A 27792-nucleotide genomic window follows, 5' to 3' on the forward strand; every position below is an offset into this window, starting at 1 on the left:
AAAAAAAGAAAAAAAATCACATCAACAATTTTACTTTATTAAAATTCGTATTTCAGTACACTTGATCGACAAAGGAAGGATACACACACTTGCATATCATCCCCGGTAATCCCATTGGCAGTCTCCTCATATTTGCACAATAAAGTCAATAACTAGTGTAATTCACAATATCCTTTGATATGTTAAAATAAATAGGCAAATATAGAATCTTCAAGAATTATCTTGGGGCAGGCATATGAAAGTGAAAAATTACTACCAGTATGGTTCAGAAACAGGGAAAGAAGTATGGTTGGTCCACATAGAAACCACATAGTCAGTAAATGCAAAGAATATTATTCTTTTAGCTAAAGTACATAGGCCCCAAAATCAGTTTCTGAGTAGATTTACTGCTTGGTACAAATTCAAAACAAAAACAAAAATTTAGACCAGTGAACAATATAGTTTACAATTTGTATCACCTGTACATTTGGTATAAAATCCAACTAAGTACAGTAGTCAAATTCTGCCTATTTAAAGTAAAGTAGCTACTATGTGAGACATATACCACAACCACTTGGTTGGTAAGCTGTCTCTGGCTGTTGCAACATTTAAAAATTAAAGACATTTTATATTAATCAACTACTGAGCACCATATTACCATGTTAACATGGTAAGTACCTCGATATGACAAAATGAATTTTGAACTATAAGCTACTAAGCCAGATATGGTATTTTCTACATCACTATAGTCATGAATGTTTCTAATTCTCCTGAAGGGACAGTCACCAGTAATTATTGTCCAGTATGCATTTTTAGTATGGTAGTGGCTTTAAAGAAATTGCCTACTTTCTAATATGGATGCAGAAATCTAGCATTCTTTCAACATTCATTCTACCACACAAAATTTGAATATTCAAATCAAAATTTACAGAATTGCCCTATTTGAATCACCCATTAGGTGTATGTCTCACAATTGTCTTCTATGAAAACTCATTAAAAGTCCTTCAGTCTAAAGCACAAGAAAGACTGATACACATTCATTATTCCAATAAATGTTGATGAAGTATGAATAGCCACACATAATGACACAGCCATACGTACACAACAAAAGAGAGATAACTCAGACAAAAATGTCAACAAAACTTTAGGTACAATGTCAGAAAAATTATCTTATTTACTAAAAACACAGTACCCTAAAATTAAACATCACAGCCATGTTCTATCAGTTTCAAGAAAGATATATTATATATATGTATATAGCGTATTAAAAATAATGCAAAGACAATTTCATACCACAATCACTCTAAGAAATTTGATGGACACAATTAACATAGATAAATTGTTTTTATATTGGCTTTTGCTTTACTGTAATATGGCATTGTCACTGCATTTATACCCCGCGATCTACCGCACAGAACCTCAAACCCACATGCCAATTGATCCTAAAAAAAAATTACCGAAGTCAGTTGTCATTTATTAAAGTCAAGTATAACAAGGGCTAGCATGACTAAACACCATTGCTGTCATTGGATGAATTAACAGAAACACTTTGTTTATTTTCTCTGCAGCTCTGCAAAACTGAGACGTTGTCCGAGACAGCACCAGGCTGCCCATTGTTACTTAGATTACAGGCATCTCCACTTTCTGAGCTTGCATTGTTATTTTTTTCAGAGAAGTCTGATTTTGCTTGTTCCTCCCCGGCTGCAGCTTCCTGAGCTTGATACTGCAGAAGCTTTTCATAACGAGTCTTTGTCAATATCCGGTGACCGGTGCAATCCCTCTTCTCAGAGAAGCATGCTTTTCGGCAACAAGCTCTGCACAGCTTGAATCCACACTTTTGGCCCTACCAAAAACAGAAACACAACAAAAAAAAAATCACCAACCATAAAAGCAGAAAGTGACAAAAAAGTGATGATGAATGACTTAATAAACTTACAAGAGGATTGGCACACTCAGAGCATTTCTCTTGGCATTTTCTGATATGTGGATTTGCCTTGACCTTTTGAGAGTGCTGAAGTTTCTTCAATTTTTTCTTTGATAACTGAGGTGTTGATGGATCTTCTTCAGTTTCCTCTAGACATCTCTTCTCTCCTACTGATGGCTGGTGGATATTTCAGAAGAGAGGGAATATTATACCGTAAAAGCACTAAAAACGAAAACAGCTCAAAATGTTTAGAATTTACCTCATCATTCTTGTTTTGTCTGTCTGCTAATTTACGTAAATGTTCCTCTGGAGGGATTCGCACATAAGGTTGGCAGAGCCAAGGTGGAAGTCTCAAATTACAGGTATCTGCAGTTTGAAAAATTCAAAGGTGAGCAAGTTGAAAGTAATATTCCTCACAACTTAAGATGGAAAAAGCTCAAAAATTTTAACTCACCATCAACATTATCAACAAACACTTGTATACCGTCATGGTATGGCAAAAATCTATCTCGCAGAGTCAAAACTGTTTGTCGAAAATCAGCTAAGCTTTGTCCTTTAGCAATACCTTGCCTCTCAGCTGCATTTTCTGGCAATGAAAGGCTGAAAAGAAATATTTTGGAAGAATAAACATTTAATGGTGACTGAATACAGCACAAACAATTTCAGTACTTACAGGTGATGCATCATTTTGAAAAGGTGGGTTCTGACAAACGAAGTTGGACAGGGATATTTTTCTGCCAAGTCCAAGTACTCCAAACATAGTTCCCAGCAAGGGGGGCTGGTACCTTCAAATAAGGCTGGGTTATAGAGGTTGCCTTCAGCAGACATCACGCCTTTGACTCCAGTCTCAGCAATGCAACGGTCTACGTCTTGAATGAACTGAATGTTGCCGTTAGCGAAGACTGGAATGTTAACGCTTTCCCTGTAGACAGAATACGAGAATGTTTGAAAAATAAAATCAAGTTTCGGAACAAAAAGCAAAGTGATTCACTTTGGTTGGAAATTTGCGCTACTCACACGACGGCTCTGATGTGCGGCCAGCTGGCGAGGCCCGTCAGCGGCCCCTTCTGGTCCCTGGTGCGGCCGTGCACGGTGAGCATTTGGCAGCCCGCCGCCTCCAGCATGCGCGCGTACTCCACGGTGCGGGCCACGTCGGGGAAGACGCGGATTTTGCACGTCACAGGCACCGACAAGCGCTCGTTCAGGGTGCTCACTGCGGCAACAAAGAAAAGGCACGTCAGGCAGGCCCAGTCGCTCTGTCTCTCTCGCACTCCAGGGGCGGGCCGTAGGGGTGCGAGAGAGACAGAGCGAGTGCGGAATCGCTCTAGCTGCAGCCTTCAGGAGCAGCAGGCGTGGTATTGGCAAAGGCCATGGCAACATGGCAGGACCCGCATCTGGCTCAATCTGATAGCGCCACTGCCTCCCAGAACCCAGAAGAATGCATATCTGCCCCGGTTTGGCAAGGCTGGGCGTGCTGGGCAGGGCACGCCGCCCTCGCAGTGCCACCACCGCCAGTCTAGAGTCTAGCCCTTTTACAGTGAAGGTCGTGTGGGGCCGCGGGGCGCCCCGCCGGGGGTAGCGGCAAGGCTCTGCTGGGGCTCTGCCGCTCTGCTGCGAGCCTGATAACGAATACACAGCCGCTACATGCCCCCTCCCCCAGCCCGCCCACCTCGCAGGAGAAACTCCACTTTCTTTTCCTCCTGCCTGACGGTCCTGACGGCCTTCACATCGACTGCGAGGATCAGCGAGTCTATAGCCGTCGGGGCTAAACAGAGATAACTTCTATCGAAAACAGACTGCGAACACGTGCGCGCCAGGGCCAGGAGGGCCAGGCAGCCAGGGGCTCGGCCAAGGCACGGCGTCGTACCCATGTCCTTGAGGAGGTCCCAGTCGTCCTGGAGGAAGGACCCGTAGTGGCCGCGCCTCGCGATGGCCTGCGGGCAGCCCAGGTTGATGTCCACGGCGTCGCAGAACGGCTCCGCGAGCAGCGCTGCCTCCAGCAACACGGCAGTGTTATTGGCACAAAACTGGAAAGGAAAACACGAACGGAGATGAATAATCCTGATTCCTGAGGGCCACACCGCCCGAGAGGTCGAACCGAACGTGTGACCCCACCAATGGATTCCTCATTTGGAGAGCAACCCATTGGTGGGGTCACACGTTCGGTTCGAGTCCCATTTAGGGACTCTGGTGCTCTGCACGCGTCTGCAGCGGCGGCGGTCCACTCACCTGCACGATGAGGGGCCGGTCCTCGGGCGTGGACGCCAGTGCCTCGGCGCGGTAGCGGGCGTCCCTGGTGAACACGGACGAGTGCAGCATGGGGGTGTAGCAGAGGTCGGCGGCGTGGCGCCGCGACAGCAGCCTCCAGGCCAGCTCGCTGGCGTCCACCATGGGGGCCACGACGAGCCTCGGCGACCCCAGCGACCGCCAGAACGCCTCGCCGCACAGCTTGGGCCGCTTCACGTCGGCGCCGGCCTCGGCCGCCGTCTCGGGCTCCGCGTCGGGGAGCATGGCCTGCAACAGGATGATGGACAAGCTTAGAGAAGGGTTCGCCCCGCGGCGCGGCACGCGCGGCACTCTGGACCAGGCGGGCAAGGCCCCCACGGTGCAGTTCCAGTTTTATTTCCACAACACCAAGACCGGCCGACGGCCAAGTGCTGAAAGTCCAGAGTCATAACGCCCTCGGGCCTCGGGCAGGGCGCGAGGAAAAGTTTAAGTCCTCATCGGGGCGCAGGGCAAGGCGCATGGGGTGGAAGGTGGAGGCCTAGTTGGAGGGTTGGGGGAGGGCTGAGAGCTGCGAGGAGGGAGGGAGCAATTATCAAACGCCAAAGAGGCCGGCCGGGCCAGTGCCTTACAGTGCCTGTGCCCTCCCAAGCGGAACGGAGCGCGCGGGGCAGCGAGGCTTGAGGCTGGAGCACGGCTTCAGAGCCAAGCGAGTTGATTAGCACGACCCTCGACTTGGGGGAGGAGAGGGGGATTGAATCAAAGGAGTCATTGGCGTCATTTCTTATTTATTCATTCATAAACAGGAAGGACAACAAGTAGAAACAAACATATTGACAGAATTAGAAAAGAAAAGTAACATAAACACACACTGGTTAGATACGTAAAAAAAAAAAAAAAATAGTCAGCCATGTAGTCAAATGAATAAATCTACAATTGAAAAATCACATAAAACAAACATTTTTGCCACGTCCAAATCCAACAGGCAACACATGGCTGTCCAATGAATTCCTTAAAGCAACAATCGCTTTTCCTCGTCCAGTAGACAACCATCCTGAAGTGGGCTGCTCGCTCACAGTAACAGACGTGGGATCCTTGGACACCTCTTTGGTGGGGACAGGGACTAAATCTAGCGATGCAGTAGCAGCAGGGGACAAGGACTGCTTTTGTCTAAAGAATCTTGTGATAGAATCAGGAGCAGAAGAAGGTTGGTTTGAAGTAGCCGAGGTTGAGGCTGACATCGGGCGTCTCAATCGCTCATACAGGGGTACCTAAAAAAGAAACAGAATGTTATGAAAAACAATGGTAGAGAATTCACTGGTTCAATGTTTGCAGTAAACAGATATTCACAAATTACTTACCACCTTGTTGCCAGGGGGGATTGTCGGCTGGGGTGCCACAAGTTTCTGATTTTCTTCAAAGTGTTGAGCTTCTTCAATTTGCTTACTTCTGAAAGCTTTCCTCTCAGCTGGAGCAAGGCAATGCCTGGTGCGGATAACAAATTTTTCTCGATCCTCCGAATTAGTTACTGCTTTCGGATTAAAATGGTTGACGGCACCCTAGAAATAGGAAAATAGAGTAAAAGAATGTACCGTGGTTAGAAATTCACACAGAAGTTTTAACCACAAGAGAAAAGCCTTACATCATCCCAGTTTTCAGTGCTGGGTGGTAGTTCAATATGCTCAAAGGGTATTGCCAAGTAATTGTCTTCTTTAATTTGTACAAGACTCGCCTCAAAGGAGTAGCGATCTGGACAATTTTTTTCATGCTCCTGTAGTAAACAAACAAAATTTAGAATTTATCCACCTTAATAGAAAATCATAAAGTGATTTAACGTAATGTAAACAAACTTACTTCCAACTCTTCTTGGCGAACATGATGAGTGTAATTAAATGAGCATTTAGCAAGTGCGTACTTGGCATCTCTTGCACATTTAGCCAGGTGCATAGGGAATATAGCCCGCCGCACTCTATGAGACTTCTCATACGGGCACTGTACTATAAGTTCTGGTCCTGTTTCTGCCATTGCAGCACCTTAAAAATGAAACCAAACAAGGACCAACCTTATCAGTGGACCTAACCCTACTTCAGAGTCAGTGCCTCAAATTCAGTCGCAAACTTCGCTCGAGTGGCCGAGGACGTTCTGCGACGGGCGACACCAACCATTTTCAACTAATGAGCGACGCGGTCGCAATTCTCAACTTGAAGGTAACTGAATACGTACTTGTAAATGACACAGAGGGAAGGCCCACACTGTCGTCAAAGACTTCAGGCGTCTGCGTCTGTCTCTGCACCACTGTCTGCACGGCGGCGCGGGAGGCGCGGGAGGGCAGCCCAGCAAACTCGACACGCAAGGATGAAGAGAAAGAAGAATATTTCCACCACTTCCAGAGAGGCAAAGGCACACAGCAAGCACACCATCAGTTCATTCGGTCGGCCGCTTGGCTTTGTTTACGCGGCGAGACTGGGCGAGACACTGCCGACTCTACCGTACCGACACGCTGACGCGTCGACGCTTCGGCTGTTGCTGTTGACACTTAAAACGAACGCGTTCCAGCAGGCATGGCAGCAGGGTGGGGGGGGGGGGGAGGGGGAAGGGCTGGGGTTGGTTGGTGGGGGTGGGAACTGTAGGTGCTTTAGGGGCGCCGTGTGCCGGCCGCGGCCACATGTGCCACATGTGCCTCACGACGCCGACGACGTTTGGGTTGTTTCTTACCACCACTACACCATCCGGCTCTGTCGCTCTGTCTCTCTCGCACTCACGGGGCGCTCCGTTAGCGAAGCACTGTTCGGAATCAGACTAGGTTACCCACCCACCGGCCGGGTCGCACCTGTGTGACCCTTCGAGCACATGCGAGCGATAGCCGTCCTGCGAGCAAACCAACATCGGTAGTTATCTAAGGGAGGTGTGCAGCCGAGAAAAAAAACAACAAAACTGAATCCGCTCGATATTTCTGGAAGGAGTGGGGCGGTAGGCGGACCTGCCGAGGTAACGCGGCTTGTTCCGGGCCTGTTGGACTAGGCGGGGCGGGGCAATATTTATCACCTGGATGCAGATTGGGGCGGGGGGGGGCGGGGCGGGGGGGCCGTGAGCCGTTCGCATGCAGCGGCGGCAGCATGCGCGCAGCAATAGTGCATGGGCGCAGCGCAATGCATGGGCGCAGCGGATTAAAGGAAGGTCGTACATTAAATTGCTCTGTCCGCCACTTATTTGGTTACTTTGGGATGCCAAGCTCCTAACCGCGGAAAGAGTCGGGCAAAATACATGGCGCGAGAAGGGTTACGGCACTAGTTTGGAAAAGTGGGGAACTCCCAATAACAGCAGCCGAGTCGTCCCTGCCACGTGGCGGATCGTGCCGTCGCCATGTTGGTCACGTGCCCGTACGGGCAGGAGGATTTTTAAAAGACTCCCGTCGGGAGGGTTACGAACAAATTGAACCGTGGGCCCCCCCAAATCAGTTTCCCCGGGAAATGAGAGGACCTTTTTACCCTTGCAAAACTTTTTGGGCCAAAAACCCCAAAACGTTGGGTCAAAACCCTTCCGATACAGGGGATGAAAGAGTAGGGTTTAAAAATACTAGGGCGTCGAGGGAAGCCTTTTTCGGCAACTAGATTGGACACAGTGGCCGCCCAAAGTCAGAAAAATCAGCAAATTTCCGAGATTCGACCACTTTTGACCAACTAGGCGGAAAGTCGTTGCGGTCAAAGCCAAAATCGTTGTGGTCAACGTCTTCCGATACAGGGCATGAAAGGTAGGGTCTTAAGAATACTAGGACGTCGAGGGAGGCCTTTTACGGCAACTAGATTGGCACAGTGGCCGCCCAAAGTCAGCAAAATCAGCAAATTTCCGAGATTCGACCACTTTGACCAACTTGGTCGGAAAATCGTTGCGGTCAAAGCCAAAAACGTTGTGGTCAACGTCTTCCCGATACAGGGCATGAAAGAGTAGGGTTTAAAAATACTAGGGCGTCGAGGGAAGGGCCTTTTTTGGGAATTTGATTGGACCAGGGCCCCCCAAATCAGCGAAAACGAAAATTTCCCCCAAATTTTCCATTTTGACCAACTTTGGGAAGGGTTCGGTCCCCCCCAAACCCGTGGAATTTTCCGCAGGGCCATGGAGTGGGCTTAGGGCTGGAATCCAAGGGGGCCTGGGGAATTTTGAGGGGAAAGGGGGCCAAATCACAATTTGCCTTTTCCCCCGTTCCACCCCTTTTTCTTGGGGGGAAACTGCGCAAGCCAAAAGGGGCAAGCTTCCCGAAAGTAATAAAATGTGTGGCAGCTGAAAGAGCTTCACGAGCGTATAGTCTCAGGTCAGGACAAAGGAAAGGAAAACTTGGCGCCAATAGGGTACTTCGGAGAATGCCCAGACCGGAAGTCAGCGACAGAACGGGAGAAACAAAAGAGCGTCGCGCTGCCGTGCTGAGCGGTGGTGGGGTCGAATTCGGCGGAGTGGGGTGTAGGCGGCGCGCGCATGCTACCCCCACTCTGCCGATTCGGCCCCCACCACCGCCGAGGCCGCGACGCTTTTTGTTTCTCCCGATCTGTCGCTGACTTCCGGTCTATGTTTTCTCCGAAGTACCCTATTAGAAGCACAGAGCAGGACAGGAATCCTCCCTCTCGAGGGGGTAACCACTCGCGTAATACCCTGTACACAAAAACCGTGTATTACGCATAATACACGTGATAAGCCCAAAGGCCCCAAAGTACTAAAATGTGGGCATTTAAAAGGCCGTAACACGTGTAGTCTCACGTCGGTAAACAGGTAATAGAATTGGCCCCCTTGTACACGAGCTTGAAGGTTACCCCCCCTCCCGTCTGCCGCTGCCGCGAGTGCCGCGCAGAAAAGGGCAAGTGGAGCACGCCACTGGCGGGAATCACATTTAACGCTTGAATCCGCGTCGACGTGTGAGTGTGCGAGGCGAAGGGCCTGGCTGAGGGCCTGCAAGGGCTGCAAGAACACACAAAGGGCGCGCGGCGTCAAGACAAAAGGGCCAGCCAGGCAGGACACCAAGGGCAGGACATGAAGGAGCCCTCGTCCGGGACCTCGTCCAGGACCTGGTCCAGGACAATGCCGACAACGCGAGCAGGTTACAGGCCACTCACTCGCCCTTCTCCCCTTCGCACAGAATAGCGAAAGGCGCCACAAAGATTACATTTTTGTCGATACTTTTTATCTTTTTTGAGGGGGAGGGCAAAAGCCCGGGCAAGCCGCTACGGCAAATCGGAAAATAAAAATGAAAAGCGGGTGGAGTGACAAGCGCTCCGTGACACGCGTGGCAGGTGCCATTATTTCGTGGATACAGCAAAGAAAAAAAACATTATTCCCCTCCAAAAAATGTGTAGAGCACGGCCCGGGCATGCATGGGTCTCCGGTTACCTGTCTGCATACAAATCATGTGTTTTTTAATTCCCTTTTTTTTGGACGCAGACGTAGGAAAGGGCGGAGTTGTTGTGAGCGATGGCTCGCACACGGTGAAAAATAAAACGGCGCACACGTACTACACACACTCACACAGTTGTTCATTTAATTTTCCCGGTAGCTGAGAGTCCTCTCCCTTCCCCTCTTTCTTTCCCCCGGCTCCCTATTTCCTCGATCCACGGCGACAAAAGAACTGGTGGGCCGCGTACCCTTCCGATAAAAGAGACAGACAGCGCTACATCGACCTCCGTCCGTGTCCGTGTTGGTGCGGTCGGGGAGCACCGAGTGCTCGGGGAGCTCCGAGAGGAAAGCGAGGCCAGGGAAGCCCAGGCAAGCCCAGGGGAGGCCAGGCAAGCCCAAAGCCCAGGCAAGCCCAGGCAAGCCCACGCAGCCGACAGTGGGATTGAGGGATGAGGTCCTAAAAGGTCGGCCGTGTGCACGTATTGATCAAATACGTCGCCACTCAGACCTGGGCCGACGTGGGCGTGGCGAGGGCGTCACACTCGTCACGCTGTACGCGGCACGGCGCGGCACGGCGCGGCGCGGCCGAGCGGCCGACGAATCGGCGACGAATCGCACGGCGTTCGATTGATTCGCCCTTCCTTTCGACGCGCAGAAGCCGGCCGACGGTACAGTACTACGTCCTTCAAGGAGACAACTCCAGGTCCAACGCATGCAGACTACCCTTTTACCTGCTGCAGTGGCTCCGTGCCACTCCGTGCTCCGAGCCGCGGGGACGGCAGTGACTCCAACGATGATCCTCGGTGGTCTCCATCTCACTCACACACTCGCGTAATTTACAAAAATAGAGTCGTTGGCGACAACTTGGGTCATTTGGTCAAGAGGACGGGTCTGGCGGGGACGGCGGGGTGGGGCTGGACGGGAGACGGGCATGGCGGGCCGGACCGCGGTCTAGGGGGTCTGGGTCATAAGGCGGACGCCGGCGCCCTGGCCTCCTTGCTCGCGGCCCAGGACGCCGCCGAGAACCCCGTCGACATGGGGGTGAGCGGGGTGAGTGGCGTGAGCGGCGTCATGGCGGACGACATGGACGACATGGAGGCCGTGAAGTAGGTGCCCTCGTCCTCGTCGATGTACATGATGCTGTGCGCGTACTCGTCGTCGTCCGGGTCCTCCGGGTCGCTGCTGGGGATGGCCTCGTGCCCGGCGCCGGGCGGGCTGTCCGAGTCCGGCGTCTGGCGGGCGGTGCGCGGCCGCTGCGGCGTCGAGGGGTTGGACAGCCCGCTCTCGTGGATGGGCGACAGTGTGGGCGACTTGGGGCGCGCGGGCTGCGGCGTGCTGCTGCGCCGCCGCCCGGACCGCGTCAGCGCCGCGCGCCGCACCGGGTCCGAAGGGTGTCGCCGCGGCGGCTGCTGCTGCTTCACTGGCTGCGGGCGTCGCGGCTGCGGCTGTGGCGGCTGCGCGGGCTGGGGCTGCTGCTTGGGGTCCTGCGCGTAGGCCAGCACGTCGCCCAGCTCCTTGAGGGACACGCCCTGCAGGCGGCGCCGCGATGGTACAGGCAGCGCGGGCAGCGGCGAGTACTTGTTGGAGTCGCCCGAGGACGGGCGTCGCGGACGGTCGTCGGAGTGCCGCTTGCCGCTGTTGTGGCGCGAGGACTTGCCCGTCGAGCCCGCGCTGCCGGGGCGACTGCCGGGGCGACTGCCCATGAGGCGCGCCTGCGGGGACTCCGCCGTGGGGCGCACCTGGTTGCGGCGCACCCCCACGCCCGGCGGGTAGGCCGCGCCGCCAGCGCGAGGCCCCGGCGCCGAGAAGGACGCGCACAGCCTGCTGAGGAAGGACGACGACTGGGCGGCCGCGGCGCGCTGCCGGGGTGGCTGCCGAGGGGGTGGTCGGTGGCGCGGCGGCGGTGGGCCCACGGGGATGCGGCCCGGGTTGCACTCGCACCCCGTGTACTCCGTCACCTCGGGCTGCTGGTAGCCACCGGTGCGGAAACTCAGCTCCGACGCCGACCTGCTGCCGCGCACCGAGCCACCCTGCTTGCTGACGGTCTTGGGGGCCTTGACGGCCTGCTTGGTGGGCGGACGCGACGCGTCGCCGTTGGCGGCGCGCGGGGCGCGCAGCGAGGCGCAGCACAGCGTGCTGTCGTCGGCCTTGTCGCGGTCCGGGTACGAGATGGTGTACGGCGTGCCCAGGCCGGCCTCCACGTCCACGTCCTGCTTCAGGATGGACGACGGCGACGGCGACTGCACCGTGGTGGTGGCGGTGCTGGACCGCGAGGGCGGCCCTCTGGGGATGGGCGTGGCGGGGCCGCAGCAGAACGACACCCGGGGGCGGGACGGCGGGGGCGGCGGCGGCGGCTGGGACACCCGCGACACCTCCAGCGGCGTGCCCACGTTGCTGTGCACGTCGGCGTCCGCGCTGCTGATGGGCGACCGCGGCAGCAGCGCGCCGTTGCTGGCCGTCAAGGTGGACACGCTGTCGTCCCTTCGCGGTGCGGGCGGCAGCAGTGGCGCGGGTGGGGCGGCGGCGGCGGCGGCCGCCAGCGAGCGGTAGCGGCGGATGTACTCGTACGTGGTGATGCCCAGCAGCGAGATGTACACGTGGAACAGGCACAGGTGCAGCAGAAGCCCCGCGGACACGGCGGCCAGCACGCCCAGCGCGCTCACCACGCACAAGAAGGCCGTGTCCTGGAAGGGGAAGTGCGCGTCGGACGGCACGCTGCCCACCGTGCGGTTGTACGGCACGTACGTCCACGGCGACAGCCAGTGCGGGTTCACGTGGTACAGCACCAGCTCGGCCACGGCCACGCCCACCACCACCAGGGCGGTGAGCACGGCCGACACGACGCACACCAGGAAGGCGGCGTAGTTGCGGCCGCCGACGCAGTGGTTGAGCCACTTGCAGTGGTGGTCGAAGCGGCCCACGCACTTGTTGCACACGCTGCAGTGCTTGGTGCGCGGCCCGGTGGTCGCGATGTTGCACAGGTGGCAGCGGCCGTGCTCGATGACGTGGGCGTGCTTGGTGCGGTCGAACTCGGGCACGGCCGTGCGCACGCGAAGGCGGCGCAGCGGCGCGTCGGCCGGGTCCAGCAGCACGGCGGCCAGGTGCGAGCCCGCGTGCACCGCGAACAGGCAGGCCAGCACGGGCATGACGGAGGGCCGCAGCTCGGGGCCCAGGGCGGGCACCAGCACCAGGAACGTGGCGGCCGTGAAGGCGGCCAGCGTCACCCACCCCGCCACCTGCTGCGGGTGTAGCGGCAGCTGCAGGCCGTGCAGGCGCCGCCACTTGCGGTACTCCGGGGGGCCGAGGCTGGTCTGGAAGGAGCAGCAGGGCGTCGGCACGGTAGGCGCTGCTTGCTGCTTGGCGGGCTGCTGGCTCGGATTGGCTGCGACGCGCGGCGGCGGGCGCTTCTGATTGGACGTGCGAGGCTGTCCGCCGGGGGGCGGCGGCGGCTGCAGCCCCCCGGAGGTGGCGGCGGTCATGGGGCCGGTCTTCTAGGCGGCTGCGGCTCCTCGTCGGCGGCGTCCTCTTCCTCGACGGCGACAATGGCGCGAGGGCCCGCTCTCATGGTCGGGCCCTGACGCACATCCCTGCGACGCCGTGGTGCGGGGAAGGGGGGACGGCTGTGGGGGTGTCAGAGTGGATGAGAAATCGGTCCCCGGGGGCAACGGGCGGCAACGGGTCCTGCATCGAGCTGTCCTGTACTGTCTGGGGGTGTCTGGGGGTAGGGTAGGTCTCCTCGGGGCTTTGGCACTCGAGCCAAAACAAAGAGGGGCGCCGCGAAAGGGAGATTTCTCGGGCGGGGTCGGCGGGGTGCACCGCAGGCAGGTCGGCCTTTCTCTTTCCTTGCCAGTGCCGCAGAGACAACTCGGCGCAAACTTCGCTGGCGTCTTCGTCCTCCCTCCCTTTGACGCCATGCTAATGTGGCGGCAGGGCGGCGGCAGTGCCACTTCGTGCATGTCACTGCCATCCCGGTGGCGTGGCGGCGGGGGGCGGCGCGGCCGTCTCACAGACGGAGAGGCCCCTGCCCCCGGATTCCGGATCTCGGGAGGAAATGCGGCCCGACGACGCCCCCGACACAGACAACACCCCGCGGAATACACCGGGCAGGCGGGAGCGTCGGGCAGAAGGCTTTCAAATCTCGCACTCCCCCCCTCCCCTCCCCCGCCACTTAGCAAAACTCGGGCGGCAAATTCATAACAGCGCCGCCATATCGCGCACCATTGGGCAGGCAGCGGCAGGCAGTGGCAGGCGGGCACGTTCCCGCTCAACGCGCTGGAAAGCCGTCGGGCGGCAGACTGAGAGTCGTCGCTCTGTCTCTCTCGCACCTAGGCGGGCCGCCCATGAGTGCGAGAGAGACAGAGCGACGACTCTCGGAGTGCTGCCTGCTCCCCCGGGCCATCGCCTCGTCAGCAGCAACAAACTAGCGAGGGCACCGCCCCGTTGGCGGTAACTTGCAGCCCAACTTTTAAATCCGGCTTACGTGCTCAATTTATCAATATTTATTGCTATTTACGGCGGAGCCAGCGCGGTCCATCTCCCCGAGCCGAGCAGCATCCCCCCTCTTTTTCTCTCTTTTCCTCCTCCTTCCACCTCCGCGAGCTCCTATTTTACGGGCGACCGTGTTCGCCAATCTCGGAACGAGATGGCCGCGTCTTCAAGATTTCTTTTACGATCTGGTGCCCGGGGGAAGGGAGGGGGAAAGAGTGGACTCGGCGCGCTGCATTCTCGTCACGTCACGTGCCTCGCAGACCTGGAAGTCATCAGCTCGGGGCGCCGCCACCGCCGGGCACTGCACAGTGGGCCAGAAGACCGGTGCAGGCGGCCAAAACTCTAGACGCGTTTTGAGCTCCAGAGTCGCTAGACAGGACTCGAACCGAGCGTGTGACCCCACCAATGGATTGCTCTCCGAACGAGGAATCCATTGGTGGGGTCACACGTTCGGTTCGAGACCCATTTAGCGACTCTGGAGCTCAAAACGCGTCCGTGATTTTGACCGCCGCCACCGGTCTTCTGGCCCACTGCGCCCCGCCCTCTTGCACCTCGACGAGTCGCCATTTCTCAGACGAGGAGCGAGCCGGGGCCTTTGGGGCCTTTGGGGCCTTTGGGGCCTTTGAGGCCTTTGGGGCGGCGGCGGCGGCGAGCTGGCGAAGCGGCGGCCCGTCGAGTGTTTGACATACATCGCGTCCCCGAGGCCTCTCCTCGCTCGCCTCCCCCTCCTTGTTTCACTTCCATTTCTTTCCCATCTTGGCTGGAGCGCGGGCAGAGCGGGCAGAGCCAAGGCAGAGCCAAGGCAGAGCCGGGGCCACACCGGCGAAGCAAACCAGAGAGGTTTGGCGGGGGGGGGGGGGCGGCGCGACGACCCCCCTAAAGCCGTCGCGCGTCGCGGTGCACGGTACACTGCGACACGGCGCCGCCCGGGCGGGTCCCCAGCGGCGTAGCTGAAAGGGAGGGGGAGGGGGCGTCATCCACGAGGCCAGCCGCAAAACGCGCCCTCCCTTCGGAAAATCAAATCAAATCACGCGGCGCGCAGCGCGCACCGCACGGCAAGCCGCAGCGGCCAGTCCCCCAGAGGCGTCCGGAACTCGTTACATCATTACTGGCCGAAGGGGAAGAGCAAGTCCAGGGGGGCAGCCCCGGCATCGCCAGCACACTGATTCCGAGAGTCGTCGCCCTGTCTCTCTCGCACTCGCGGGGCGTCCCGTATAGGTGCGGGAGAGACAGAGCGACGAAAACGACTCTCGGTATCAGCCCGCTGGCCAGGCAACGCCACTGCAGGTGCTGGTGGTCAATACGACCGACCGGGCCGGGCCAAGCGATACCGAAGTGGGCGAGGTCGAAGACCCCGGGCCGGGCGTGCTTCACGCAGCACCCTAAGCGAGGAGGTGGGCACGGCAGCACGAGTGCGGCAGTACGGCCTCAAGCTATCGACTGGCGACCCCGCGCCCCGGGCCAGGCGCCAGGCCCTGGCCAGCCCTGGCCTCCGGACAGGTGCAAACAAGCATCGGCCGGGGCGGGGCTAGGCCAGACCAGGCGCCAGGCGATGATGAAAGCCTTTCTAATCAGATGGCCGCCCTCGCCCCTCGCCCTTCGCTCGCGCTGCCCTACATTTACTGACCTAGCGACCAGGCGCCTACACACTTCACTAGTATGTACACACGCGCGCCTTCGCGGCCACGGCGTCCACGGCCTTTGCACGTGCCACGCGTCTCTCGCTACAAGTCGCTGAATAGGACTCGAATCGAACGTGTGACCCCACCAATGGATTCCTCGTTCGGAGAGCAGTCGATTGGTGGGGTCACACGTTCGGTTCGAGTCCTGTTTAGCGACTCTGGAGCTCAAAACGCGTCCAGAGTTTCGGCCGCCTCCGCCGGTCTTCTGGCACACTGTGCACCGGCCGCCGTCGACCGGCCGTAAATCGCGTGGCGGTGCAACGCAAATAAAGATAATGAATGAACAACGAGCTCCCCGGAGCCCCGGCCGCCAAAATGCAATTACGGCCCTACATCCCTCTCGCTCTGATCCCCAATGAAAAAGCCCTTGTAATCATTGCGATATCCAATTAACTTTAAGCCCCCTCCATCCCCTCCGGCTCGCCTCTGGCATCAGCCGGCACCGCCCGGACGGCAGGCCGTCTCAGCCTTGCAGCCTTGCACCGCTGTCTGCGGCCGCCCCCGCCGCGGAGGCTGTCTCTCTCGCACCCGGACGGGGCGCCCCGCGGGTGCGAGAGAGACAGCCCGACGCCGGCGTCACTATCAGTGTCCCGGCCCGCGAGCCCCGGAGGGATAATTTCAATTTCACAGCTAGCGGCCCCGACCAACAGGCCTAGCCTAGCCCGCCCCACGTCACCACTAAACGTTAATGCGCTGGGAGCCGCGGGGCGGGGAGGGGGAGGGGGGTGTAAGCACATTGTTTCCCGCGCCGTGTCCCTGTGGCCAACCGAGCGGACGCACACTGACAACGTCATACGTTGCGCCGCCGCCCGCGCGGGGCCCAGCTGCCTGCCTGCCGGTCCGTCCGTCTGTCTGTTGCAGATCTCTGTCCGCCCGAATCCCTGACAACTCTCTCGCGAAAGGAGGGGGAAAACAGCCGAATAAAACCAGAGACGGAACTAATCCGGAGCGCCTGGTGCCTACATGTGCGCACATTGGCGACAGCTCGTACCCAGTGGCGTAGAAGGGCTTCGACCCCCCCCCCCCCCCCCCCCGCGGCTTCCGGAGGCCCAGGTGGCCGACGGCAAGCACGCCGAAACGGCCGGAACGGAACGGAGCCAGTAACGGGCCGAGGGGATTAGCCCGTATAATTACAGAGAGACACGGTATGCATAGCGCCATAGCGCGCATGGCGTGTGTGCCGAGACGGCGGCCAGGAGGTCGGGGAGGTCACGGGGCAGACGGACGGACAGACAGGCAGACAGACAGGCAAACAGACAGACAGACAGACAGACAGACGGCAGTGCAACGGCGCTGGTAAACGAGAAAAGGCCACTGTGCGTCGAAAAGTCCCCGGCACTAGACGGGATGGGCTGGCTGCTGCATCGTAGCGCGAGGCGGCCGTCGCGGAGGGGGAGGGAGTGAAGGGGTGGGGGGTGCGATCCCGCACGGCGCCTCCTTGCCTCCGGACCGAAATGAGACTTGCCGGCAAAAGTTTACACTTGACTTTGGAGGGGCAATTTTTCTTTGCCACCCTCGGCCGGCCTCGGCCCCACCACAGGGATTGTTGAGCCGGTCTGGAGGGCGAGGGAGAGAGAGGGAGCGACGGCCCGCATCAATTACCTGCAACAAAAAAAGAGACAGACGTTAGAGCTCTGCATGAGCAAAGGCTGCGCCAACATCACGGCCTCCAGGATGACGGAGAGAGGAGGCCGGGTGTCGAGCAGGCGGCGGCAAACCGCACGGGCTGCGTGCTGCAGGGGGCGCTGCAGGGGGTGCTGCAGGGTGACTAGCGACGCTGCAGCCACGACGCTCGTTTGTATGCCAACAAGGGCACCATCACGGCCACCCCCTCCCCGCCACATTTCATCCCACGGCCTCCTAGCGGGCCGAGCCCACCACACTCGTCTCAGTCCGTCTCCGTCGCACTCGTGGGGCGTCCCGAGGGGGCGCGAGAGAGACAGAGCGACAATTATTTTCGGAGAAGTTGGTCCGCGCGCCGCGCATTGCCCGCCAGGCCGCCCCTTCCTCCAGGGGCTCCAGGATACAGACTCCAGGAGACTCCAGGAGACTCCAGGAGCGGCTGGATTCCGGGGACGGCCGGCCGGCATTCCCGGACTCGAGAAATGCTCATATTGGAAATCAATGGCGGTACGGTGATGGCACCCGGACCACCACGCCACCCCAAGCACGCCTCGAAATGAAAACGAGTTCCAGGGCGGACTGCCGCGGCGGCGGGGCGGTTCGCCCACCCTCCCAGTCGCTGCGGATGAATGTCTACGGCGCCACGGGGTGGGTACAAGTACACACACCGCCGGGCATTTATCAGCTTCCCTCAGAACCCAACAACAGGGACCGACCAACAAACACACGCACACACACTCTCACACTCTCTCTCTCTCTCTCTCTCACACACACACACACACACACATACTCACACGCCTTTGCGTTTCCTGTCCGGTGCGCCATGACGCACGCATACATTGCGCGCTAAGCGGGGCACCGCCAAAACCTGCGAGCCGAGCAACGCACTCGCATTACCGTCTGTTTAAATAAATAAACACACACCCACACACACCTACCAGTGCATCCGCACACAGTGGCGTGGCGTAACGCAGTGCACATGTCATCACCACCGCCTTTTAATAAACCAGGCCGCTTCATGAAAGGTCCTGGGTCAGCCGAAAACAAACTGCGGGCAGCGGCGCCAGGGGGTCGTCGCGTCGCGTGCCTCCGAGGGCTGGGCCGCACGCGGCCGCACAGTGGGCCAGAAGCCGGTGGAGGCGGACAAAACTCTGGACGCGTTTTGAGCTCCAGAGTCGCTAAGCAGGACTCGAACCGAACGTGTGACCCCACCAATGGATTGCTCTCCGAACGAGGAATCCATTGGTGGGGTCACACGTTCGTTTCGAGGCCTGTTTAGCGACTCTGGAGCTCAAAACGCGTCTAGAGTTTTTGGCCGCCTCCACCGGCTTCTGGCCCACTGTGGGCCGCCGGCGTTGACCCTCCAGGGCCACACCCCGGCCCTTATTCCCCACTGTCCCGTGTTGCGTTTTTCTTTTTGTTTCTTTTTTTTCCTCCTTTTTTTACCACTCCGGCACGGAGTGTCCCCCTCCATAATTAATAAAGGGCCGTTAAATCCCTTCCACGCCGAGACCGCCCTCTCATCACTCGGCCCTAAAACGCACGTCGGGGCGCGCAGTCGCGTCACTCCCCGCCCCGCTGGGCCGTGCGGCCGAAGGGCCTGTAGGGCCTGCTGTAGGGCCTGCGCCCCGCCCTGCGGCGCCCTGCCACGGCCCCTCCGCCCTCCCGGCCCTTCGGGCCCTACGGGGCCTACGGGGCGCCGCCCGGACCATTAGATAGCGCCAGGTCACGGGGTCAAGGCTCGCAAAGTAATGAAACAAAAACAGGACAAAGTTTGTTTCTTTGGCAGTGTGCGCGCTGCGCGGTGCTCCTTTGCGACGTTGTTACGTATAGCGGTGCCGGAGTCTGTGGGGCGCGCGCAGCACAGCGGGAGTAGCGCAGAGTAACGAACCTAGCGGGCGCCGCACAGTGGGCCAGACGACCGGTGCGGGCGGCAAAAATTCTAGACTCCAGAGTCGCTAAATGAGACTCAAACCGAACGTGTGACCCCACCAATGGATTGCTCTCCGAACGAGGAATCCATTAATGGGGTCACACGTACGATTCGTCTTGTTTAGCGAGCTGGAGCTCAAAACGCGTCTAGAATTTTTGCCGCCTCCACCGGTCTTCTGGCCCACTGTGCGCCGCGGCCCCACCGCCAGCCCCCACCCCGGATAGACGACCCGACCTCGCCCGCCAGCGAACTGTATTTATCAACCTAATCCGTCTAGTCCTACACGGCGAACAGCGGCGAGCTGCGGCAGAGCGGCGTGCCAAACCTCGGGGTCACTGTTTGCGTCGACGGCGCACTATTTCACGAGCTGGGCGACGGGTCGTGGCGGCGTGGCGGCGACGCCCGTTTTCTATTTGCCACAGGGGGAGCCAGGCGGGCAGCCAGGCAGGCAGCCAGGCAGTTCCTAGCCCGGCCCAGCCCGGCCCGGAGCCACCCAGGCCCAGGCCAGGCCGCGCGCTGTTGGCTTTCAAGGGGCGAATTACGGCGGGGGCCCGCAGCAGCGGCACAGCCAACGGCACAGCGACCAGCAGAGCCGGGCTAAAACTCAGCCGTTATTAAGGGCGAGTGGCGGTGCCGACGTCCTCCCAAGGGGCGGGGCGGGGCGGGGCGGGGCGCACGCAAAGAGGATCAAGGTCCAAGTGTTGAGTAACCCCTAATCGCGGCGCGCACGGCAAAAGCCGCCCGCCAAAAAAACGTCGCCGCCGAGACACCGGAAGTATTTGGCGCATTGCCCCTCAACTCGATTTTCTGATGCTTTTCCTTCACTTCCTGCCGGCGCATAGCGCGGGTCGGGTCGGTTCGGGTCGGGACAAAAGCGTGCTGCTAATTTCATTTTTTTCCGGTGGCCTCTAGCGGAATGAGTTTTGACGGAGCCGTCGTCGGGTCGGCCGCCGCCGCCAACGCGCGGCGAACTTGCCCGCAAACCGCTCGCCTTTGTTCGCCACCACACTGGTGCCGAGGGTTCGTCGCTCCGTCTCGCTCGCACTCGCGGGGCGCGCCGCGTAGTGCCGCGTGGGTGCGAGAGAGACACGGCGGCGACGACGGCCGGCCGCGCGGCGGTGCAGCGCGGCGACACGGCGCGGGAAGCACTTTCCGGGGGAGGGGGCGGGGGGCAGCACTATGGAAATGAGGGTGGAAAAGCCATCGGCGGGGCCCGTCCCGAAGCGCGGTCGTTCTATTCCGCAACCAGAGGGAAAGAAGACCCTGCGATTCGTTTCCCCCCAGCAGTGTAGCGACGGCGGGGCCGCTTCTTTCTTACAGACTCCGCGCCCGCAACTTTGCGGCGCGGACGGCCCCGCTGGGCGAGTGAAGCCGTCATCCGGAGACAAACGGCCGTCCAAGCGGAAAAGAACGAACTGGCAGTGGGCTGGAGCGGAGAGGAAGAGAGACACCAGTGGTGCCACGTTTGTCACATTAACACGCGCGGGTCGTGTCCGACACGGACGCCGCCGCCAGAAAATAAAATGTCCTTTTTCGTCCCTTTTTAACGAGGAAGAGACGCGCTGCAGCTCGCTGGCACGGGAGGCAGGGGGACGGACGGCGGCAGCATCAAAGGGGCCCTGCGCCTCGTGGTGTGGCACTGCCGGGCCCTCCCAGCCAATCGCAGCGGCAGTGGCCTCAGCGAGGCCTCAGCCTGCGAAGCGCAGGGTAGGCAAAAGTGCGCCCTGCGAGCGCGGCGCGTTGCCTACGCGCGGGCGTCCCGGCCGCCGATTCAGCCTGCGGAACGCAGGGTAGGCAACCAAAGCACACCCCAGCGCGGCGCGTTGCCTACGCGCAGGCGTCCCGGCCGCCGAAACTGTTAGCGACGGTGCGAACGAACACAAGCCCCGGGTTCAAGCACCGCTCGTTCTGCCTTTTTTTATTCCATCCGGCGTGTTGGCTTTCTCGTGGCCCCTCTCCCTCCTCTGCTTTTGCTTTGCTAAGCACGCGGGCCATTGTAAGGCAGTGGGGCTCCGGCCAAAACTTTGCCTTGCGGAGTCTGCGGCGCGGGGGCGTGGCGGGGTGTGTCCACTGCTGCCAACCTGACCGCAACACGCAGAGCGCGCAGGGCCTGCGGAGCGGCCGTGCAGGGGTGCCAACCGCAGCACTGCATATTTCCGCCGCAGCGGTCACCGAGCCAACCGGACAGCCGCAGTCCGACCCGACCCCGCCCCGCCCGTGCAGCCAAAAGGGAAAGACGGGAAGAAAATGGGACGAACCTCCCCGACGACGACGCTGCCAGTAACGAGAACGAGCGGCCACGGCGTGGCTCGGGCGCACTTCCGGGTGGCAGTGTCGGTCGCGCCCCTCGGGGCCTGCAGGACCATTCCGAGAGTCGTCGCTCTGTCTCTCTCGCACCGACAGGGGACGCCTATGAGTGCGAGAGAGACAGAGCGACGAAAACGGTTCTCGGAATCAGCCTGCTGGCTGGCTGCTGGCCTGCGGTTTGATTGGGGCCGAGTCGGGCGAAATGACGTCACGTGCAGGTGCGGGCCGTGAGGGCCGGCGGGAATGAGGGCGAAGTGACACACAAATACAGCGGGCGGCGAGGCCCGGCCTGGCCCGGCCCCAGCACGCACCCAGTTCGATCCAGCCCGGCCCGGCCCGGCCCGTTCGCCAACCTGACCCTTCCAAGCACATTACTCCGGGCTATCATCGCGCCCTCCCGCCGGCCGGTCGGCCCAGGGCCTGGCCCCGGGCCTGGCCCAGGCTGCCACCACGGCCCCACACCCGGCCCCGCTGACAGCGCCACGCCGCGCCCGCCAGGACCCTCGTCGTCCTGCCCTGCTCGTCCCGGGCGCCATCGCCACACTTTACTCGCCTCCATTCTCCCTCCTTTCGGACGTGCCCGACGTGCGCGCGTGACCGCCGGCATCGACGCGTCACACACAGCAAAGCGCCCACAGAAAAAAAAATTGGAAAGAGAAAGAAAAAAAAAAAAGGTGTCGTCCCGGTGCGGTATTTGAACCCGCGGGGCCGCGGTGACACCGTAACCTTTCCCACCGCCGTGCTCCGGCACCCTTTTACGGTGTGCGTAGCATTAACAACAACGTTAAAGGGCGAGCAACGCCCTTTGGGGTGCCGGGGCGGCGGCCAGGACCAGGTCAGCCACCAGGACGCAGGACGAGACCCTGGACGGCGAGGGGGAGGGGGGGCACTAGTAAATCAAGACGCCCGCCTGCCCCCTTATGGGAAACCTATAAATTACGGCCAAACCAAAGACGGGGGGTCCAGGGCCCTGCAGGGATCGAAAAGAGGTGAGCGAGCGGGGATGACCAACGAGGCGAGCGTGTGCGTGTGTGGAGAAAGAGGAAGGGGGCGGCAAAAGACTGCATCCGGGATCCGAAACTGACTCACAGGCCAACAGAGGACCCGCTGAAGCTAGTTTGCACCGACATGACGCGACGGCCACACATGCTGCTACTTTACAGAGTCCACTGAGTGCTATCTACTAAGCCAGCTACCCTGAGTGGTCGCAAACTTTATGCTTGCGACAACAAAGTGTGTACCGGCGAGAGGGGCTTCTGGAGTTAGGCAACAGCGCAGCAGATGGAGAGACTCCCTCCCTCTCTCTCTCTCTCTCTCTCTCTCTCTCTCTCTCTCTCTCTCTCTCTCTCTCTCGTCGCAGCGGGATGCCTATGTACCTCCAGCACGCTCATTCCCAACAATGCTCTCGTCGCTCTGTCTCTCCCGCACGCCCAGGCCGCGCCCCGTGAGTGCGAGAGAGACAGCGAGACGGAAGGGATGCTGGAAGTGATTCCGCCGAGCCATCCGCTGCATCGGGTCGATACACTGCAAGCGGCCGGACACGCCGCGCCGTCCTCCTCGGCCCCTGGCTGCCCCTGGCTGCCCCTGGCTGCCCCTGGCTGCCCCTGGCTCGGGCAAGGCTCGGACCAACTCGATTAATTCCTCATTAGACCGGCAGGAGCCTCGCAGCACCGAGCGCGAAAGCCGATGCGAGGGCCGCGCCGCTCAAGGCTCCGCTTCCAAGCAACCGAAGTAACCGCACCTGCGAACCTCGCAGCCTCGCCCAGTCTCCCAATCCACCCGGCCAGGCCAACTTAGAGAGGGCGGCTTCGCCGGCTTCGGGTTTCGCTTCGGCCACAGGGGGGGGCTTTCCGCCCCTACACGGCGCGCGACAGCCACGCCACCCTGGGTCATTGTTTGAGTTATTTCATTGTCCGGGACGTGGCGGTGCCAACACCGTGCCCTACGTGACGGGGCGGGGCGCCCGTCCAAAGGGTCGTTCGGCGCCACTCGGAGTCAATCACTCCGGAGTACCCGATGGAAAAAGAGAAAGAGAGAGAGACAGAGAGAGAGAGAGAGAGAGAGGGGGGGGGCGGCAAGGGCTCCCCCGATGACGGGCGTGGTGCCGTACCCGCAGGTCGAGCAAAAACAAAAGAAAGAAACACAGAGCGACACAGAGTTAACAGATAAAGTTAGTTGCATCGGGCCGCGATGCCGCGCCCGGGGGGGGGGGGGGGGGCTCCAGGGTCCGGACCTCGTCGGCGCGCACCGCCTCCTCTTGGCAAGGCAAAGGACACTAGGACAGCGGGCTGATTCCGCACAGCGACGCTTTCGCCGCTCCGTCTCTCTCGCACCCGCAGGGAACGCCCCACGAGAGCGAGAGAGACAGAGCTGGCTGACGGTGCCCCAGTTTCGCGTCAAAGGGCGCGCGGTCCGTGCCAGGACAGAGCCAGGCCCGCCGCCGCCAGGCCACGACAACAAGGAACAAGGCCCAGCCCGGCGACCCTCCCACGGGACGCCGAGCCGCGCCGACGCGCTGAGGGATAGGACTCGCAGGGGACGCTCCTGGCCGCGCCGGCGAGGGGGTCCTTTTCAGGTGCGAAGCCCGCCCGGCCCGAGCGAGGCACCACGCAGTACCAAAAAGAAAAAGAGGAGCATGAAAAATGAACGAATGAGCAAATTGCCCCTGTAGAAACCGCGGAGAAACCCTCAAGCAGAGGCACAGCCACACGCCACAAAGGAAAACGCGACTGCCCCGCCAGGACGCCGCGCCGCGTCGCCGATGTAATCGTGCCTCCTCTCCTCCAAGCTCATCCTCATTCTAATGACGGCCACACCACGCGGCCATGGGGCGGCGAGGGGGCGGCGCGGGGGCGGCGCGGGGGCGGCGCGGGGGCGGAATGGTACTGCCTCCCTCTCGCCCCGCGGCGTGGCGGCGGAGAATCAAATTGAGGTCCGCACACAGGCTGGCTGGCGGGGCGGGGAGGCCTCCCTCGGCCATTCCGCCTTACTCCTCCAGCCTTCCACCTCGCGCACCCTCCTTTATCTTGCCCCTTTTTTGGGCCGACAGTTTTGCTTGCCTGTTTTTGTTTTGTCTCTCGCGGTAAGCCTCGCACGCACACGCGCGCGCGCTCACTCACACAGACAGCCAACACACACGCACGGCGTGCTGCGCCCAAACTACGCAGTAGTCGGTGAAGACACTGGAAGCGCACAACTCGCGCGGTGTCTGCTGCCCGGACAAAGCAGTCCCGGTGCCGTCGCGGGCGGCCGCGGGGCCCTCGTTTCAATCGGGGGTACATCCATCCGCGGCTGGAGCCTGCCGAGCCTGGAGCCGCGCCTGGAGCCCGGCCAGCCGGAAGATTGATTCAGACACATAAGTAGGCCAGATACTTACGTGGGGCTAGCGGCACTGCCGGCGCGGGGGGAATGGCCAAAACATTGCGACGCCCGCGGCGAGGCGAGGGCGGTAGGGCGGGGGCGCAGGACAGCTCGAGCGGGGGAGGGGGAGGGGGGGGACTCACAAAGGGGCGGCGAGGCGCGCGGCACAACGCGGTGCGAGTTCCAGCTCCAGCCGGGCGGCGCGGTCTGGCGGACTGGCGGACGCGGAGCCACCCTGAGCGGGCCGCGAGCGGGGCGAGACTAAGCCCGCGTCCGCGCCGACGCCCGGCCCGCCTCCCACCGCCCACCACAGCCACCCCACGCCCCGCGCCCCGCCCGCCCCGCTCCGCCACCACGCTGGCTGGCGGAACCTACCCCTGCCCTCCCCTCCCCGCAACGCCACTGTGAGCTGGAATTCCGGCCGGCCGCGTGGAGCGGCGTGGAGCACACCCAAGGGGTGGGCCTAGGGGTGGGTCGGCGGAAGCCTCCGGGTGGCAGCCCGGCCCAGCCCCCTTCCCCAAGACCCGGGACAACCAGCAACCCGGGGGTATGCAACCCCCAGCACGCCACGGCACTGCTCACAGCCCCCTTGACACACAAACGACCCTCTCGGCCGCCCGCGACAGCTTCAACAGAAAAGTGCAAATTTCGTTGTTGACCTTCGAGCTGCACATGCGGCCACCTAGTCCTGGCAACAACAAGCAGGCCCCATCAAGAGACACGGGCGGCCCGTGCCCTGTGATCCTCCACGAATCAGAGCGACATTCTGCCGGCCGACAGACGTCACAGCCACCGATGACAGGGCGCGACGCCGCCGCCAACGCCGCCACCAACAAGGCCGTCAACAACACACCCCTAGGGTGTCCGCCCGGCCCCGCGCCCTGCCCTATATTTACCTGCCTGGCTGGCTGCGAAATGAGGCGGGACGAGGTCGGCTGGGTCGCCGCTGCGCAGGGTGGCCGCGTGCGCACTATCACTGGAAAAAGATAAGCGGTGCCGGGAATACCCCACGCGCGGCGCCTGGCTCGGCCTGCCCTCCCTGGAGGTCGCGCGGCTGCCATCGGCTGCCATTGGGAGTCCCTCTTGCGTGGAGAAAGCGACTCGCCGTTTGTCGAAGAGAGCGTTTCAACACGAGTCGATCCTCGCAGAAACATTTTTGCCATCCTGACTCGGCGCCTTTTGTCCCGTCCATTGAATCGCGACCCTCTAATCCGCCGTCCCGGCCGTCCCTCCCCTCGGAGCGCCAAATGAATGCCATCATTGCCATGCCAATCCCAACGCCAAGCAAACTCTCCATCAACTCAATGATCCCCGTCGCGCCGCCCACCCCTGCCCCGCGGCCCCAGCCCCAGGCATCAGCCCCAGGCCCGCCAGGCCCCAGCCTCAGGCTCCGGAACCAGTGGGTCGGGGCCCTGAAACGCGTCTCCTCCACCCCCGTGCCGTGTGGTGGCGTGGCGTGGCGCGGCGTGGCGCGGCGTGGCGTGGCGCGGCGTGGCTCTCCAGGCGTACCGCCGTGCCGCCACCCCATCGCCTCATCCCGTCGTCGCCGGGCCGCGTTGGCCGCGCTAGCGGGACGGGAGACCCGTTTAGTTTTGTATCGATTCCGCACCGGCTAGCTCTCTCCCTCTCTCTCGCACGCTCTCGCAGCCTCACGCAGGGCCGCGTGCAAAGACCGGCGCCTGCTGTCACCGTCACTCCCTCTCCCTCCGCCTGGTCGGCGGCAGCGAGCGCGAGAGAGACGGCAGACGGCAGACGCCTCCGGGAGCCGCCGGCGCCACGCGCCACCCACGCCAAGGTGGCGTGCGAGAGAGACGGGCGATTCGCAACCGGCGCGACTAGGCGCGACGCAACCCCGGACTGGAGGAGACCGCGAGGCACCGCGGGGTGGATGACCGGGACCGGCCGGTGCTGGATCGGGTCCAGGATTCATCAGAGGCCGACGGTCGGTCAGCTCTACAGAGAACACCGCCTCACGGCTGGGCTGGGCACATAGAAATGGCGCCTGGTGGGACTTCCCAACAGTCAAAGAGATCCCTTCAGTAGAGGAGAGTCATTCAAATCCGGTTCGTTGAAAGGGGGATGTTAGAGGCAGTATCGTCCAGGCTACGCTCATGGCAAGAAAGAGTTTGGACATATACTCGCACAGAACAGATGAATCATATAATCTTCAAACTGCAACAGGGTACTTTTACATTTCATCTTTAGAGGGAAAAACTTGGACAAGAATGCAACAGTTGCAAGTAAACAGACGACATGATAGCAAGAGAGATAAAACTACAAATAAATGTAAATGGGAGTGTTTGAGAAAGCCTAAATACGCATAAACGAGGGAAGGTTCTGATTCTGATACATCAAGATGTCCTCAAACGCAACAAACATAAGGAAAACAAGGCAGATCAAGAAATGCCGAATCTGTAGGTCAAGCTGTCAAACGACAATAGACAGTAGAAAGGACCTTCTACAGGGACATGTGTATTGAGGTATTCTAATTTCGTTCATTGCCTCACCTTCCTCGATGAGTTCCTGGCGGGATGATTGGCAGATCCTTCCTCCTAAGGCACCTTGTGTCTTCAGCACAGCAGGCAGCAAGCAGAATGTTAGGTTAACTTTTCAATCAAACCGAAACAACTCAGCACGCAATCGACGCCTCGTTATGGCACTGGTCAGAAACGAAAATTTCAAAAAGAACGAATTGAAGCCTTGTGAAAATTGAAATCACACCTCAACAAGAATTAATAAAAACGTATTTATTGCTGCAAGTACACATCCGCACATGCAAAACACACACGACTAACACGGCTGCAGAATCAACAAGAACAACAACAAAACTTTGTTATGAGCACTACTTTTGGAGAAGTGTGAGTCAAGTTGAGCTTCGTAGATTTGAACACTTG

At 59.7% G+C, this 27792-nt stretch overlaps 3 protein-coding genes across 5 annotated transcripts; all 3 read right to left on the reverse strand.

Moving 5' to 3' along the window:
- Positions 1-16: 16 nt before the first annotated feature.
- LOC117651761 (tRNA-dihydrouridine(16/17) synthase [NAD(P)(+)]-like) lies at positions 17-27717 on the reverse strand. Of its 3 annotated transcripts, none has more exons than XM_034396084.1 (9): positions 27406-27717; positions 4133-4417; positions 3771-3930; positions 2921-3116; positions 2577-2825; positions 2358-2503; positions 2163-2269; positions 1916-2080; positions 17-1822 (listed from the first exon to the last, which is right to left on the reverse strand). In XM_034396084.1, the coding sequence occupies exons 2-9, from the start codon at positions 4412-4414 to the stop codon at positions 1487-1489; spliced, it is 1641 nt and encodes a 546-aa protein (XP_034251975.1). In that variant the 5' UTR covers positions 4415-4417; positions 27406-27717; the 3' UTR covers positions 17-1486. The 3 variants fall into 3 exon arrangements, with proteins under 3 accessions (XP_034251975.1, XP_034251976.1, XP_034251974.1); XM_034396085.1 differs by lacking the exon at positions 27406-27717 and adding an exon at positions 10237-10364; XM_034396083.1 differs by lacking the exon at positions 27406-27717 and adding an exon at positions 6350-6679.
- Positions 4898-6397, reverse strand: LOC117651764. The gene is made up of 5 exons (XM_034396089.1): positions 6289-6397; positions 5981-6159; positions 5769-5897; positions 5488-5685; positions 4898-5397 (listed from the first exon to the last, which is right to left on the reverse strand). Exons 2-5 carry the CDS (start codon positions 6149-6151, stop codon positions 5071-5073), a joined length of 825 nt encoding a protein of 274 aa, XP_034251980.1. The 5' UTR covers positions 6152-6159; positions 6289-6397; the 3' UTR covers positions 4898-5070.
- Positions 10471-13070, reverse strand: LOC117651998 (palmitoyltransferase ZDHHC1). Its single transcript, XM_034396624.1, has 4 exons — positions 12990-13070; positions 12025-12930; positions 10934-11568; positions 10471-10840 (listed from the first exon to the last, which is right to left on the reverse strand). Exons 1-4 carry the CDS (start codon positions 13068-13070, stop codon positions 10471-10473), a joined length of 1992 nt encoding a protein of 663 aa, XP_034252515.1.
- Positions 27718-27792: the final 75 nt, after the last annotated feature.

This window comes from Thrips palmi, unplaced genomic scaffold, assembly GCF_012932325.1.
Source record: "Thrips palmi isolate BJ-2018 unplaced genomic scaffold, TpBJ-2018v1 HiC_scaffold_6, whole genome shotgun sequence".
Lineage (NCBI taxonomy): Eukaryota > Metazoa > Arthropoda > Insecta > Thysanoptera > Thripidae > Thrips > Thrips palmi.

What these genes read in the sequence shown, in the direction of transcription:
- LOC117651998 (XM_034396624.1), bottom strand. Translation starts at nt 13,070, where the DNA reads ATGAGAGCGGGCCCTCGCGCCATTGTCGCCGTCGAGGAAGAGGACGCC. An exon ending in CGCAGCCGCCTAGAAGACCG is followed by an intron (nt 12,931 to 12,989) that starts GCCCCATGACCG and finishes CCCGGCGGACAG; the next exon opens with CCTCGCACGTCCAATCAGAA. An exon ending in TGGCGGCCGCCGCCGCCGCC is followed by an intron (nt 11,569 to 12,024) that starts GCCCCACCCGCG and finishes CCCACCAAGCAG; the next exon opens with GCCGTCAAGGCCCCCAAGAC.
- LOC117651761 (XM_034396084.1), bottom strand. Translation starts at nt 4,414, where the DNA reads ATGCTCCCCGACGCGGAGCCCGAGACGGCGGCCGAGGCCGGCGCCGAC. An exon ending in GGACCTCCTCAAGGACATGG is followed by an intron (nt 3,117 to 3,770) that starts GTACGACGCCGT and finishes TTGTTGCCGCAG; the next exon opens with TGAGCACCCTGAACGAGCGC. An exon ending in CCGCACATCAGAGCCGTCGT is followed by an intron (nt 2,826 to 2,920) that starts GTGAGTAGCGCA and finishes TTCTGTCTACAG; the next exon opens with GGAAAGCGTTAACATTCCAG.
- LOC117651764 (XM_034396089.1), bottom strand. Translation starts at nt 6,151, where the DNA reads ATGGCAGAAACAGGACCAGAACTTATAGTACAGTGCCCGTATGAGAAG. An exon ending in TTCGCCAAGAAGAGTTGGAA is followed by an intron (nt 5,898 to 5,980) that starts GTAAGTTTGTTT and finishes TGTTTACTACAG; the next exon opens with GAGCATGAAAAAAATTGTCC. An exon ending in GCACTGAAAACTGGGATGAT is followed by an intron (nt 5,686 to 5,768) that starts GTAAGGCTTTTC and finishes TCCTATTTCTAG; the next exon opens with GGTGCCGTCAACCATTTTAA.